The sequence below is a fragment of the Scyliorhinus canicula genome, chromosome 2, assembly GCF_902713615.1.
Source record: "Scyliorhinus canicula chromosome 2, sScyCan1.1, whole genome shotgun sequence".
Taxonomy (NCBI): domain Eukaryota; kingdom Metazoa; phylum Chordata; class Chondrichthyes; order Carcharhiniformes; family Scyliorhinidae; genus Scyliorhinus; species Scyliorhinus canicula.
The window spans coordinates 111962675-111978453 of record NC_052147.1 but is presented as its reverse complement, the minus strand read 5'-3'; the positions used below and the strand labels follow the sequence as shown (position 1 = coordinate 111978453).

Below are 15779 nucleotides of genomic sequence, written 5' to 3'. Positions count from 1 at the left end.
ACCATGGTATAAATTTTTAGCACTGTTGCTTCACAGCTCCAGGATCCCAGTTTCCATTCCCGGATTGGGTACTGTTCATGTGGAGTCTGCACATTCTCCCTGTGTCTGTGGGTTTCCTCTGGGTGCTCTGGGTTCCTCCCACAAGTCCCGAAAGACGTGCTGTTAGATGAATTGGAGATTCTGAATTCTCCCTCTGTGAGCCCGAGCAGGCATCGGAATGTGGCAACTAGGGGCTTTTCACAGTGAATTCATTGCAGTGTTAATGTAAGCCTACTTGTGACAAAAATGATTATTGAAAAAAAATTAAAGGTTAGGAGTACTCAAGCAAGGTTTTTTCTGGGGTGTAGCTGTTTCATCCTCTAATGGATGTCTGTGCTCTCAGTCCAAAATACATAATGAGGCTTGGCTGATGCCCAGAAATGTATTGGTCTAACCAAACAGCTGTTCCCCAAGGAAAACAGTGCTTGATTGACACCCTTGCCCTCTGATCTATTTTGTCAATTATAGTTATTTACACAAGATAAAGAGTTGTCAAATGCTTGCGGTTTCAGCTGATGATATTTCAATGATCTGGATGATTGAGACTTTTATAAGGCTGCAGTGAAAGTTTTTGTAAGAAAATAAAATGGTGAATGAATGACTTTTTAAAAGCCTTTTCGCACATCGTATTGTTACCATTGAATTTGTTGTTCTGTTCAAACTATATCGGGGATGAATGGGCATGGAAATGCCATAGCTTGGCATGGGGAGTATTATAAGACATGGGGGCGGGTAGAAGGACAAAGATTGGCTAGGTAAGATCTTTTGAATTTGCTTTTCAAAATGTTTCCTCACCCTGCCTGTGCTTCATGACACCTTTGGGGTCCTGCGAACCATGATTCCTTTAAAAGCTGCCCCAACTCCACGAAATTATGGAGGTCCAGGATGTGCCTCTACCAGCGCTGGTGAAAATTGGGGCATTGAGATTGGGAATCCAGGAATCTAATTCCAAGTACCATTTTTTACAGAAACTGGACTCCTTCATGCTGCTTGATAGGGAAAGGAAACTATCTGGCTGGCCAAGCATATATCTCAGTGTACATCCTAATCAGCATTCTCCAGTATACCACCCCATCAAAATCCTCACCTGAGTCCCTGGAACAGAATTCTCTGCGATCTCCCCCTTCAGCAAGCTGGTACATGCACTATCGTTTCCGCCCCCACCAAGACCACAGAAATGCAATCTCTTCTCTTGTCCATCTCTACCACTAAGGCATCCAGCATCACAGTCATATATCTCAGAGCTCACGCTCTTCCTTGGAGCTTCATTTATGCAGTTCCTACTTGCACCTAGTGTAAGTGCAGGAAACCAGCTCTCCTCCACAAGAAGAGGACCGAGTGCAGCTCCCCTTTAAGAGGGACAGACTGTCTTTAAGAGGTGCAGGCTGGCTGCAGCACGCACTGTCAGCAGTTGTGAGTGCAACTCCCTGCTGAGTGTTTAGGTAGCCAGCAGCACAGGCCCTACTTGAACTCCTCAGGTGAATGGGGAGACAGCATGCCTTTGCCTGCTGCCTGTCTGAATGGCAGTGGGCACGGCAGGGGAGGCAGTGGTCTTGTCCAGTGACCCATGGTCATCCTCTGGAGGCCCGGGTTCGAATTCTGACATGGCAGATGATGAAATGTGAATCTAATAAAAATCTGCTTCACTAATGCCCTTCAGGGATGTAAATGCCATCTTTACCTGGTCTGGCCTCCATGTGATTCCAGGCCCACATGGTCAATCAGGCCCACATGGACAATCAGGCCCACATGGACAATCAGGCCCAGCCAGCGATGTCCATATCCCGTGAAGGAATGAAAAAATGGTTGCAAAGCACGAACTCCTCCACACTAAACATGACCCTTATTGGATTTTTAGCCTAAAGAAGAAAATTTGGACCAAGTAAATATGGTATGGTTTCAGTTTTCATTATTTAACATAAGAAACATGGTCACTCTCGCAGCTAACTCCTACAATATGTGCACCAGTGAGTGAGATCCAGCGGGCACTCAGTATCGCAACAACTCAAACTAAACAGATTTGTCATACAACCTGTAAATGATTCAAAAACAGCCTTCCACTCACTATGTTTACAAACACAGCATATTCATCCCACTCACCCAAACCTATTACTGATACTTGCTGGAGTGCAACAGTCTGCAGTATCATATTTTCCATTCACTGAAGCATTTGTGGCCTTCACAGCATATAAACTTAACTAATATATAGCTAGAGATTACTGTCAGTGATATTAATAAATGAACCCTGATCATGTTTGCGTGACATTCCATTGTCTGTTATTTTTAGCACAGGTATTGGCATGTTAATGTTTTGCATGCCTGTACAGACGTCGCGGACAAATTGTCAAATGATTGGCTGTTGGCAATATTCGCAGACACTGTCATGCCAGCAGCAGTACTAAGCTGGTGATTCAATCAACAGCATTCTGTGGGGAACAAAACATGCCTCACCAAAAGAAGAGTTAAGTGGAAGTTCTTGTACACCAATGGGGACCTGTTGAGAGTAATGTTGAGGGCAAGTAGCCATGGAGAGATGTATAAACTGGGAAAGAATAAAAGGAGGAAGGTTATAATAACAACTTAAATTCACATTGCCCCTTTTACATAATAAGATGTTATAAGGCAGTTCACAGAAGCATTATAAAACAAAATGTTACACTGGGCCACATAAGAAGATATTAAAGGTGTGTTGCAATTGGATTGGGAGGAGTGCAATGTCTGTCTCGAGTTTCACTACTCCTCAGGTCACAACATCCAGCTCGGTATGTGGACAAATATGTGCTTTACCTGTTCGTCTCAGAATAACCATTCAATGACCACTTCCATAAACAACAAAATTATTAGTTCATTATAAAACCAACCTTGTTAAATAGAAAGGCCACAGCTATCAACATACAATCTAAAATATAAAGGTATCTCTCACAAACACACACACACAGAGACACACACACAAATCCAAAAAAGGTAACAGCAGAGGGATTCCGCCATAGAATAAAAGTCAGTGGTTCAAAGTGAAAAGGATAGATGGTGGAGTCCTTGAAATTCCGTCCTGGTTATAGGGTTGGTGTCTCAGCGCTGCTTCGAGAAACAATCGATGAACCTTGCACTGCTTTTCAGGCTGGCTTCAGGAACACTCGCAGCTACTCAATTCCCGAATGTAGTGCAACTTATAGAGCAGCTAATGGTGATGGACTGCACGGTTTGGGTAGCACAATGGACAGCACAGTAGCACAAGTGGATAGCACTGTGGCTTCACAGCGCCAGAGTCCCAGGTCCGATTCCTCGCTGGGTCACTGTCTGTGCGGAGTCTGCACATTCTCCCTGTGTCTGCGTGGGTTTCCTCCTGGTGCTCTGGTTTCCTCCCACAGTCCAAAGACATGCAGATTAGGTGGATTGGCCATGCAAAATTGCCCTTAGTGTCCAAAAGGTTTAGGAGGGGTTACAGGGATAGGGTGGAAGTGAGGACTTAATGTAGGACGATGCAGACTCAATGGGCCGAATGGCCTCCTTCTGCACTGTATGTTCTATGATGCAGAAAGTCTGCTGTCTTCCTCACAAGCAGACTTTCCTTCTCCTCAAAACAAAGCCAAAATCAACTTTAGGCTGCAGTCTGTCAGGTTAGCAGTTGATGGGGTCTCGTCATTTGAAGATACATTCATGGACCTTTACCAGTTGTGTTGAGGTCATGTGAACAAGGATTCATGGCTATTGAATTTAGCCGCCTACCTATTTTATAACGGGATAGATACCCTTGACTTAAGGTTGACGACTATGGGGCAGCAGGGTAGCATGGTGGTTAGCATAAATGCTTCACAGCTCCAGGGTCCCAGGTTCGATTCCCGGCTGGGTCACTGTCTGTGTGGAGTCTGCACGTCCTCCCCCTGTGTGCGTGGGTTTCCTCCGGGTGCTCCGGTTTCCTCCCACAGTCCAAAGATGTGCAGGGCAGGTGGATTGACCACACTAAATTGTTCCATAATTGGAAGAAATTAATTGGGTATTCTTTTTTTTTTATAAATTTAGATTAGCCAATTATTTTTTCCAATTAAGGGGCAATTTAGTGTGGCCAATCCACCTACTCTGCACATTTTTGGGTTGTGGGGGCGAAACCCACGCAGACACGGGGAGAATGTGCAAACTCCACACGGACAGTGACCCAGAGCCGGGATCGAACCTGGGACCTCAGCGCCGTGAGGCGGTTGTGCTAACCACTAGGCCACCGTGCTGCCCCAATTGGGTATTCTAAATTTATTTTTAAAAAATAGATATGTGTTTGATGGCCGTTACAGACACGATGGGCCAAAGAGCTTCTTTCTGTGCTGCAAAGCATTTTGTTTCTGGATGTAGAATCAAACAATCATTACAGTGCAGAAGGAGGCCATTCAGCCCATCGAGTCTGCACCGACCCTCCGAAATGGCTGAGTTAAAATTGTGGACAAAGGAATTGCATATGAACACATTAATATGAAATCAGATTTAATTTAGTGTAAATCTTACTTGATATTACTCTCTCTGTTACTTACTACATGGCTAATTTATAACTTTTCATCCTGGGTATAACTGATTATGTAGATTGTTGATCATCTGTAACTACTAAAACCAGTGTTGTTCACAGTAACACGATCTAACTTGCAGGTGATTTTTTTTTTATGCTCCCAAGTTAAGTCTCTCACATTATCTCCAACCTTCCATAGGTAACCACATCAGAAGATTTGTCTGGCTTGGTAAATGGTACTGACAGCCCAGAGGAAAAGACATTAGAGAGTGAAGATAAATCAGAGTTTGAAGAGAAGTCCCGCGAGAGGGCTTCCAGACCACCACCCCTGATATTGGCAGAGTTGGAAATTGAGAAGCGGAGAGTTTCATCCACACTCCCCATTTGGACTTCAAGTGAAGATGCTGCCCAGCTGGAAGGGTACCTTACACGTAAACATGAACTAGAAGGACCTAACAGGAAAGCATCAAACAGGTGAGTATTTCCAGCACTGCAATGTTTTTCAATTTGTGGGATCCGAGTCTGAATACGATTCACATCTTACTCTATGGCTCAGTTGGCAGGGGTCTGGCCTCCAAGTCAGTGGGTTGTGGCTTGAAGGACCAGTTCAGAACCTGAGTGCAACTCAGTCCAGTGCAGTACTTGAGGGAGTGCTGCACTGTCAGAGGTGCTGTCCTTCAGATGAAATGTTAAACCCCCTTACAAGATCCCAGACAAATCTTTTGATGAAATGCGTGTGAGTTATCCCCAGTGTTCTGGCTCATATTTATCCCGCAATCATTGGCACAAACATAGATGATCTGGTTATTATCATATTGCCGTTTGTGGGAGCTCGCTGTGCACAAATAGGCTGCTGCATTTCCTACATTACAACAGTGACTACACTGCAAAAAGTACCTCATAGGCTGTAAGGACCTCTGAACTGTCAGGTCATGAAAAGCACCAAATAAATGCAAGTTTTTCTGATTGCAAGTCATTTGTGGTGCATATTAATAAAAGAGAACTGTCCATAATTTGGCACTGGGTTGACAATTTAAATAACTCAAAAATAGTTCAGGCACGGCTGATTCAACATACAAATAGGGCTGGATTCTCCGTTTCTGCGGCTAAGTGCTGACGCTGGTGTGGGAACTGTGGCGTTTTACAATGCCAAAATTGGCGCTGAACTCTCACCGCTTCCAGGACTGGTGAGGTGGTAGAAGCGGCGCTGGGTAAAACCCCCAGCTCTCATGCCAAAAACACCTGGAGAATGGCCGGGTCCATGGCTGCGAATGCACATGGTGGCGACCTGCAATGGTCGCGCCGTACAACATTGCGCCGGCTGTGCGTGGACCCGGCCTGCCAAATACAGCCCGACAGGACAACTCTTGGCCACCCCCCACCAGTCACCCCAGCCTTTGCGGAAGCCCCCTCCACGGCCGCCACACAGGGTTCCCGACCGCTCAGACCACACATCAACCGCGCGGTTGGAAACACAGCCAATCGGGGCGGAGCATCGGGGGAGGGCCTTCTGATGACGTGCCAACGCCGTTCCAACAGGATGCGGGCATGATGTCACCATTTCAGAGGGTGCGGAGACTCAAAAACCGGCATCAAACCAGCGCTGTCCATTTTGGGCATCGGAAGGGATTTTCTGCCCGATCACCGATTACGATATAGGTGTCGGGCAATGGAGAAACCTGCCCATAGTTCTTAATACATACATTGGGGATATTCATCAAAAGATTAGTTTAACCCAATAAGGAAAGATTATGTGTCAATTAAATCATAAACCAAATTTTTCGAAACCGATTGACAATTTCATTGCATGGTGCATTGAGGAAATTTTCCCTCATTGTTCAGACAGTGCAGAAGGAGATTTGCATCACATCTCTCCCGGGGGTGCATAGGCTTGAGACTGGAGCCTCAAAAGTAGAAATGAATGCTACTTTCTCCGGCACATCTTCCCTTGATCACAAGCAAATCAGTTTTTAAAAATTACATATATGTTTCTCTGCTGAATTCACTTCTGATGGTACCGGCTCCTCCTGTCCAACATTATCTTTGCCCCCTATGTTTCCTGATTACTTTTGCCTCTCAAAGCACAAAATCCTCGAGCTTAACATTGGAAAGGTCCACCTCACAAACTTTATTCCCTTGTCCCTGATTCAACCCCAATTCCGCCACTTTTCCGAGGCTGAACCAGACAATCCATAGCCTTGGGGTTCTTTTTGATCCTGTGCTGTACTGTAACCCCAACATTCTATCATGAAAATCATGTCTACACTTACACCTGCACAACATGTCCTGTGTCAGTCATTCTGACACTGAAACCTTCAGATATCCTTCTGTCCCCTGCAGATTGAACTAATAAAGGGTCTTGCTGTCCGCTCTTTCTCCACTCTTCACCGATCACAATGGGTCCAAACTTCTGCCACACCTTTCGGCAAAGCAGAGTCCTAATCATCCGTTATCACAATTCGCCAATGATTAAATTCAAGATCCTTCTCTGCTTCAATCAGACCTTTTCCCACCCTCTCTTTTTAATCAAACTTTCACTCACAATTCTATCCCTTCCTGAATTAGTATCCATTTTAATTATGCCTATTCATTAACAGCTTAGGATAATCTTTACATGAAAGGTGCCATAGTAACACAGGTTGTTGTCATACAATGCTGAGCTGTACGGACTAGGAAGACCATTTTATTAATTGTGAAAGTTTGTATGTAAATTAGTGTACATTTATGTGCTGTATCTAAACTTAGGTCTTGGACTACCTTATATTGTGCCCTGAAGAGCGGCGAACTTTACTTCTATAAGGATACAAAGAATTGTAGTGCAGGTGTAACGTACCATGGAGAAGATCCCCTGAACCTGAAAGGTGCTTTGTGTGAAGTGGCTGCTGATTACAAGAAGAAAAAACACGTCTTTAAACTGCGGTGAGTAAGTTTGCTGCTAGGTGGAAGCTGTTGGTGTGTCAAACATGGTGTAGAGAGGTAGCTACAATCTTGTTGAAGGTTGGCTTAAAAATACAGTGCAAACTGAAAACAGGAATTGAAGAGGGAGATACATCAACTACATTTCCCAAATAGAGACCGAAGCTGTGACTGCAAGACCAATTTCAAATATGATGAAGAAACAAAACATTTCTGAAATTAATAGTTCATAGTTTCCTTTGCATTAAGAGTACATGGGTGTATTGAAGAGTCTACAGGGATCCACCAAGATGTGCTTTTCAAAAAGTTCATTCATTGGGTGTGGGCATCACTGGCTGGGTCAGCATTTATTGCCAATCCTTCACTGCCCTTGAACTGAGTGGCTTATAATAACAGTAATCTTTATTGTCACAAGTAGGCTAACATTAACACTGCAATGAAGTTACTGTGAAAAGCCGCGAGTCACCATATTCCGCCACCTGTTCGGGTACGCAGAGGGAGAATTCAGAATGTCCAAATTCCCTATCAGCACGCGTTTCAGGAATTGTGGGAGGAAACCGGAGCACCCGGAGGAAACACACGCAGACACAGGGAGAACGTGCAGACTCCACACAGACAGTGACCCAAGCCAGGAATCAAACCTGGGACCCTGGAGCTGTGAAGCAACAGTGCTATCCACTTCTACCATGCTGCCCCATGCAAGACCATTTCAGAGGGCATTTAAGTGCCAAGCAGATTGCTGCATGGGTCTGGAGTCACATGTAAGCCAGAGAGGTAAGGATGGCAGATTTCCATCCCGAAAGGGCATTAGTGAACTAGACAGGTTTTTACAACAATCAATTTTTAATTCCAGGTCTTTTGTTGAATTGCATCTGCTGATTCAAATTCAGGTCCAGACAGCATTGCCCCGGGTCTCTGGATTACCAGTCCATTGACAATACCTCTACTGCCACCCCAATAATTCAGCCCTCATTCCTTATTCAAAATATCGGTTTCACGACCATTCTTGTTGACTATCGTGGCAGTTTACTGGTGGGATCTAAAAATTGAAGCAAACTTGTTGCAGAATTTATAAGTTCCCCAGTCTGTCTTATCTGTTATTCCTTTTTTTAAAAAATCGTCGCCATGTCGGGCATCAAGCAAAAGCTGTTATGAAATAAATTCTAAATTGGATTTTATTTTTAAGATTGAAGGTCTGAGCTAGTAATCAAAGTGCAATTTTTTCTCAATATATATGTATTTGTCATTAACTGTCCACACAAACTGACCATAGAGGGAGTGCACCAAATGTTCACCAGACTAATCCCTGGGATGCTGGGATTGTTTTATGAGAGATTGAGGTAACCGGGTCTGCGTTATCTCGAGCTTCGAAGAATGAGAGGTGATCACTTGAAATTTACAAAATTCTCACAGGGTGTGAGAGGACAGATGTAGATAGCGGGCGCAATCCAATGGCCACCCTGCGCTCGAAAACCAGCTCATCGACCGGGAGACCCCACTCCCGGGATCTGCACCGCTCGCAACTCCTCGTGAGAACTAACACGATCTTGTGAGATATTGCGATCTAATCCCGCACATTGTGGGCGCGATCACTTTTGAGCAAATCTGCATATTAAAGCAAGGCAGCTCATCTCACTTTTAAGGTGCAGATTCCTAAGTTACCCGACGCGTGGGATCACCTCGGAGACCTCAAGCAAGCGCTGTTCAGCACTGGTCTCCGCAAATGGGATCAAACGGCTCTCGTGGTGGTCCCCCAGGGGATTGGAAACCCCCGGGTGCTTTGGGCAGGATGGTACCCTGGCACTGCTGGTGCCACGTAGGCACCTTGGCAGTGCCTGCCTGGCATTCTGGCAGTGCCAGCCTGGCACTTCCAAGGTGCCCAGGTGGCATTGCCAGCTGGCAGGAGCACTTCCAGGGTGCTAGGTTGGCACTACCAATATGCCATGCTGGCATTTCTTGTGCGCTGCACGGGTGTTGGGGGGACATCCGGGGGGAGCCGGGGCCCTCCCATGGTGTGTTAGGAATTGGGGGAGGTGTCAGGGGTCAGGCTGGGGGCCTGGGAGATCGGCCCGCCATTTAAAAACGGTGTCAAGGAGCTCCTCAGTGCACAAAATGGAAGCCACACGTTCCCCACTCAGGCCCCCTATCTAACTCCCGGAAACATGCGACTAAACGCATTCACCATGGGATCTTGTTCCCTTTTAGTTGAATCACGCCCAGGATGTTTCCGCTGGCTGATGAGTCTAGAACCAGGAAGCCCAGTCTCACTCAGGGGCAGGCCATCTAGAATTGAGATTAGGAGGAATTTATTCACTCAAAGGGTGGTGAATATTTGGACTTCTTCAGCCCAAAGGGCTGTTAAAGCTCAGTCGATAAATATGTTCAAGGCAGAAACCGAATGGCCTACTCGTATTTCAACTGATATTTGTCTTTTATTGGTGAAACATAATAGTGGCTGTGTCAGTGATGTATCTCTGGAAGTGAGCAACATAAAATTCAGCTGATGGCCAATAGCAAGTTCCAGCCTTCTGCAATTGTTGTGCAGCTGCAGTTTTCACAGTTTAAAAAAAATTATTTCCAGCAAGCATTTGAAATTTTTTGCAGTGTCTGTTTTTGATAATCTGGGATTACTGTTATAGGAGGCAATGTGCTGCATGAGAGGATAGTGTGGCAGGTTTGATCATCGACTATATTGGAGCCCGATCTTTTTCCAACCTGGGATAATTGGAATTCTCATGGCTCGGGCTGGAACTCGTGCACAGAAAGATAATTCAGTAAAATCCTGTTTCTGTCGAGGGGAAAAAAATGAGCACACAGATAAGGACAGGATTATAGAAAGTCATAGTCAGCATTCAATAAGGAAAGGGGTAGACAATTCCATCTGCACAAAATGGGACATTCAGTTCTAACAGCTAAATATAATAATCAGAACAAATTTTACTTACAAACTGAAAGCAACATCTATGCGTGGCAGTAGATCAAACTGAAGTAGAAAATCTGAAAGAGGAGCAGGTCGAACCTCAGTCGAAGTCTGAGGTAGAATGTGCAGACACGGACACATCTCACCGTCCTGCATTGTCAGACAAGCAGCAGTTATTAAATGAGCAGTTGTCAGATCTAGCTACATGATATGTCACCCAATTATATTTGACAAGGTGTTTGACACGTACCGTGGGCGGCACGGTAGTGCAGTGGTTAGCACAGTTGCTTCACAGCTCTATGGTCCAGGTTCGATTTCCAGCTTGGGTCACTGTCTGTGCGGAGTCTGCACGTTCTCTCTGTGTCTGCGTGGGTTTTCTCCGGGTGCTCCGGTTTCCTCCCACAGTCCAAAGATGTGCAGATTAGGTGGATTGGCCATGCTAAATTGCCTTTAGTGTCCAAAAAGGTTAGGTGGGGTTACTGAGTTATAGGGATAGGGTGGAGGTGTGGGCTTAGGTAGGGTGATCTTCCCATGGGCCGGTGCAGACTCGATGAGCCAAATGGCCTCCTTCTGCACTGTAAATTCTATGTTCTATTCTATGTTCTAAGAACGTATTTCCTGTCCCAGTGTCACCTTTTTTGAAACCTCCACAAACTGTATTTTCGAAACCATTTGCTCCTGATCAGCTTGGAATGTGTATTTCTGGCTAAATCAGACATTGTTAATGAACAGAAGGGTGTCTGGAACCCAGACACACTCCTGCCCTTGTGGCATTGCCTAATTCTGGTGCTGAGCTATGGCTCTAGTACTACAGACCGGGCTAGGATTTCTCACTCAGCTCAGTTTCCATTTTGAGATTACAGCATCCCATGTCAGATTTGTTTTAATTTCAACTTGCAATGTTTTATTGATTTCTATATTAAGAGAGCTGAATCAATGTATTCTATACCTAATATTGAAGTTTTTTTTGAAAGACTGACATGCAGTTGTTCACTCCTAATGACCGGCATGTTTTGTATACCCATTACTTTTTCATTACTTGGTACTCGTGAAGGCACCTTGCAAATAGTGCCACCTTGAACACCCAGGACTTTAGCTCTTTTGTGCTAAGCTCTCTTTAAATTATTCTGGGCAGAAGTATTTTGGTTTACCTGGGGTAAGTTTGATTAAATGTCACCCCTTTTCCTGGTGAGATGAGAAACTTTAGCTATTTGTTTTCCAGTGGAAAACTACCGCACCAATAATCCATATATTTATATATAGAGTGGTACCTTTGTAAGATGGACTTGCAAAGCTTTAAAGCAGCTGAGGAATTCAGATGACAGAATGCACTGTGACTGCAAAGCTTGAGTTATTAATGAACATTATGTGACTCCAAACTGTATTCCTATCATTATCGCTTGTAGCTGCAAGCCTAAATATAGAACACTTAATGATGTTGCTCAACTACTTACATGTGGAAGCATTCAGTTTAAACATGCTGTGTTTGATCTTCCATTTCAGGTTGAACAATGGCTGTGAATACCTTTTCCATGGCAAGGATGAGGTAAGTCATTGTGACACTCATGTATTCTAATATTCCTTTGGGAGCAGTGACATCAAAATAAATCAACACTAATTTTGATTAACTTCAAAGCTTTGAATACCTGGAGTAATTTTATGTTAATTATGTCATTTTCTGCAATACCAGTGCAAAGCATATTGGAGTTAGGTAGTTCAAATATGGGGATTGTCCAGTAAGCCGAGGTTGAGCAAGTCTATGCTCCTTAGAATTTGGTAGGAGAGGTGATCTCATTGAAACATATACATTCATGAAGGACTTGATTGGTAGACTCTGGAAACATCTTTGACCTAGCTGTGAAATCTAGGGCTGGGATTTTACGTTCCCTTCCCCCGCGGTGGGTTTTCTGGTGGTTGAGGCGGGACACCATTGGCCGGTGGGTTCCACAATAGGCAAGCAATGCAAATGGTCATTGACTTCAGCGGGTCTGGAGATCCTGCCGGTGCAGCCAGAGAACCCGGCCTAGAACTTGGAATAAGGGGTGAACCAAGATGAGAAACTCGTTCACTCTGAGGGTTGTGAATCTTTAGAATTCTGTACCCCAGAGAGACGTGGTTGCTCAGTCATTGAATGATATTCAAAACTGAGGCCATTTTTGGATGCTGAAGGAATCAAGGAATATGCCAATAGTGCATGAAGATGGAGTTAAGGTAGAAAATCTGCCCATGATTGTACTGAATGACGAGGCAGGCTCAAAGGTTTGAATGGCCTATTATTCTTCCAACTATTTATATTCTTATTCAATAAAAAGACATTATAAAAATATCAGCAAATATGGTAAAGAGGCAGTGGATGAGTGGGCAATCAACTGGGAGGGGCTGAGGGATGGAGAGTACAAAAGGGAGGAAGAGAGGTAAAAGGCGCTGTGTTCTGTGGCCTTGCTGTAGCAATGATACAGAACTGTCGGCCACAGTAACAGCGACTTCCTTAGTGTCCTCGGTGTGACTCTCAGTATTCCCCATTCTCCTTCTCTTCCTCTTTTTTGTTTTGATGGTCAACCTGCGACTGCTCCTCTTATCTTTTTTGCGAGCTGTCTTTTGAGTGCGTTTCGCCCTTTGTTTGACTCTAGTAGCACCCATCTGCACTATAGATTCAGGGTGTTGTGGGTCATCTGTAGAGACGTCTCGTGTCAGCATGCTTCTGAAGGACTCTGTGGTGGTAGCTAAATCAGTACCATCAACAACCAGCTACAGAGCCTCACCCCCTGATATGTGGGATGGATTACCCTCTAGTGTCTGGATTGCCTCAGATTCTGGTATCTGGGTAGCATTGGCATCCACATTGCTGGGCGCTGCCCCTTTATCTTGTGTTTGAAGCCCAGATAATGACTCCCATCACTCGAGTGCACTATACACACATCATCTTTTGCTGTTAACCCAGGTAAGGACTCATTCTCATCTTGTGACAGTATGTATGTGTCATCCAGCACCTTGAACTGCATTCTGATGCTGTATCAGCTGTCGTCGTGGCGCTGCATACAGATGCCTGCACTTGCTCTTCAAACTCCTCCTGTGCAAAACGGCTTCAAGTCTCGGGGAGTCCACTATCTGAACTTCTTTGTGGGGCCTCGATGGTTCCCTGCATGCTTCTGGAGTTAGTTTCTCCAGAATTGGTATAATGTTCTCTGTTTTCAGTTGAATCGGAGTAAAATCAGTTTCGCCTGAGGTGTCTGCTGCAGCAATCTTGCTGTTCATTTCTGTGTATGCCACCTCAGAGTATTCACATTTCTCGGTGTTCGGCACAGGCTGGGCATCTCTTGTCATCACCTTGTCATTCCCGCCAAACCACTGACATAGTGCTGCACAGGCTCCTTCACTGAGGTTGCCATCTCTCCCGCGAAACAGCTTCACCAAATCCGGCTCATTATCCAAACCTTAGCTTACTTCTGCATAGTGTCCGTAGGATTCATCAGGGTACTCCTATTTGGAGTAATGTCATCTGCAAATATTTCTCCCGTAAAATACAACATTGCACATAGTATTATGTGTTCACACAGGATTCAACCAATTTCAAAGTCAACAGCGAGTCTTGCTACAGAACTTTTATTTAACATTCCATGCTGCGGAGCTTCTGGCGGATTGAAGAATCATGGAATTTACAATGCAGAAGAAGGCCTTTCAACCCCATTGAGTCTGCACCGGCCCTTGGAAAGAACACCGTACTTAAGCCCCACCCTATTCCCTTTATCCCCATAATCTAGTAACCCCACTCAATCTTTTTGGACAGTAAGGTAATTTATCATGGCCAATCCACCTAACCTGCACACCTTTGGACTGTGGTTGGAAACCGGAGCACCCGGAGGAAACCCATGCAGACGCTGGGAGAACATGCAGACTCCACACGGACAGTGACCCAAGCCAAGAATTTAACTTGGGACCCTGGAGCTGTGAAGCAACTGTGCTAACCACTGTGCTACCGTGCTGCCCACAAGAAATTGAAGAATGAATCATTTGGTACCGTTTTTGTGACCCTTATGCGAGTGCTCCGACCATAATGCTTCGGCTTAATTTTATTGTTTTTGAATATGACATTTTTTCCTTTCTTCCAGTCAATCTGGCACCCGGTGCATCCCGTGATTTCCGGTTCGCCACAAAATGAGAAGTTCCACTCGTCAAGCCGCGATTCCAGCTGATACGCTTTCATAATTACCTTGTTCATAAAACTCATTTGGCTCAACATAAACTCCAGAGTGAAGCTCCTCAGCTGTGTATGCTCTGAACATTTAATGTCCACATCCTGTAGATGCTTTAATGTGGGCTCATCATGCTTCTGTATCATGTCTCTGAGTATATACGCCTTCTTGAAAACTGTTAACCAGAAGCCTGGAATTCCCTTTGGCTCTCCCAGCGCCTCCTTGGATTTGCCATCTTTTGCCTGGACATTCCTTTGCTTCTCATCTAGTGAGAGTACCGGCACATCTTGTTGTGAACCGCAGTAACCATCTGCCACTTGCTGTCTGGCCTATCCAGCCACTCACGACCATTCAGAAGGATTCCTTCACTCGTTTCGGTTGCAGCGCTCTGGCTCTTTTCTGAAATTATATCAGTCACGGACTGCTCTTCTAGAGGAATCCCCTCCACTGCATTAACTGCTCTGAATTGGACTGTTGAAGGACGCGAAAAACATTGTTTCGCAAAGTGATTTGTTTGGCCGCACCTGGAGCATACTTTTCAATATGCTGTACATTGACATGGACCATGTCGGTTGCCACATTTCTGGCATGAAATGGCGGACCCGCTCAGCCGCTTAAAATGGCACTGAGACCACATTTCTTGTTGACCTGTGTCATAGTGCTGATAGCGCTGGAGTCTTCCTCCATGTTGGCATAAAAATGTTTCGATCTGAGTGCATTGATTTGCTGTGCAGCTAACTCACTCGCATGACAAATCTTAATTGCTTTTTCCAATACCAAACCTCCCTCCCGCAGCAATCTCTCACAGAGCTTGTCATTTGAAATTCCAAAAACTATTTGGTCACAGATCATTGAAGAGTTTAGAGTTCTGAAATTGCAGGACTGGGCCTTCAACCTCAGGTCAGTGACAACACTGTTGAAAGATCACCAGGTTTATGGGTATGCATACAGAAAATATATCTCTCAAAAGCCTCATTCTTTTTGGGAGAGCAATGCTGAATGAAGTACTTTATCACTTGATTGTATCTCTTGCTGTCCTCCTTTACTGTCAAAAGCAAATGTATTGTAGATTTCAATAGCTTGTGGACCTGCCACCGTTAGCAGCAATGCAATACGCCTCTCGCCAGGCTGTGCCTGCAGGCCAAGAGCTGAAACATCGGGCTTAAACTGCTGTTTGAAGACACACCAGTTTTCACCTACGTTACCCGATAAGCTGGTG

General features: G+C 44.9%; 1 protein-coding gene across 3 annotated transcripts in view; it reads left to right on the top strand.

Annotated features, from left to right (window-relative positions):
- Positions 1-15779, top strand: part of LOC119957194 (spectrin beta chain, non-erythrocytic 1-like) — a 277530-nt gene that overhangs the window by 242295 nt on the left and 19456 nt on the right. For all 3 annotated transcript variants that reach the window (XM_038785009.1, XM_038785026.1, XM_038785016.1), the window contains 3 exons: positions 4731-5005; positions 7277-7450; positions 11871-11913. In XM_038785009.1, the coding sequence (XP_038640937.1) occupies positions 4731-5005; positions 7277-7450; positions 11871-11913 (492 nt within the window). The remainder of the gene's footprint in view (positions 1-4730; positions 5006-7276; positions 7451-11870; positions 11914-15779) is intronic.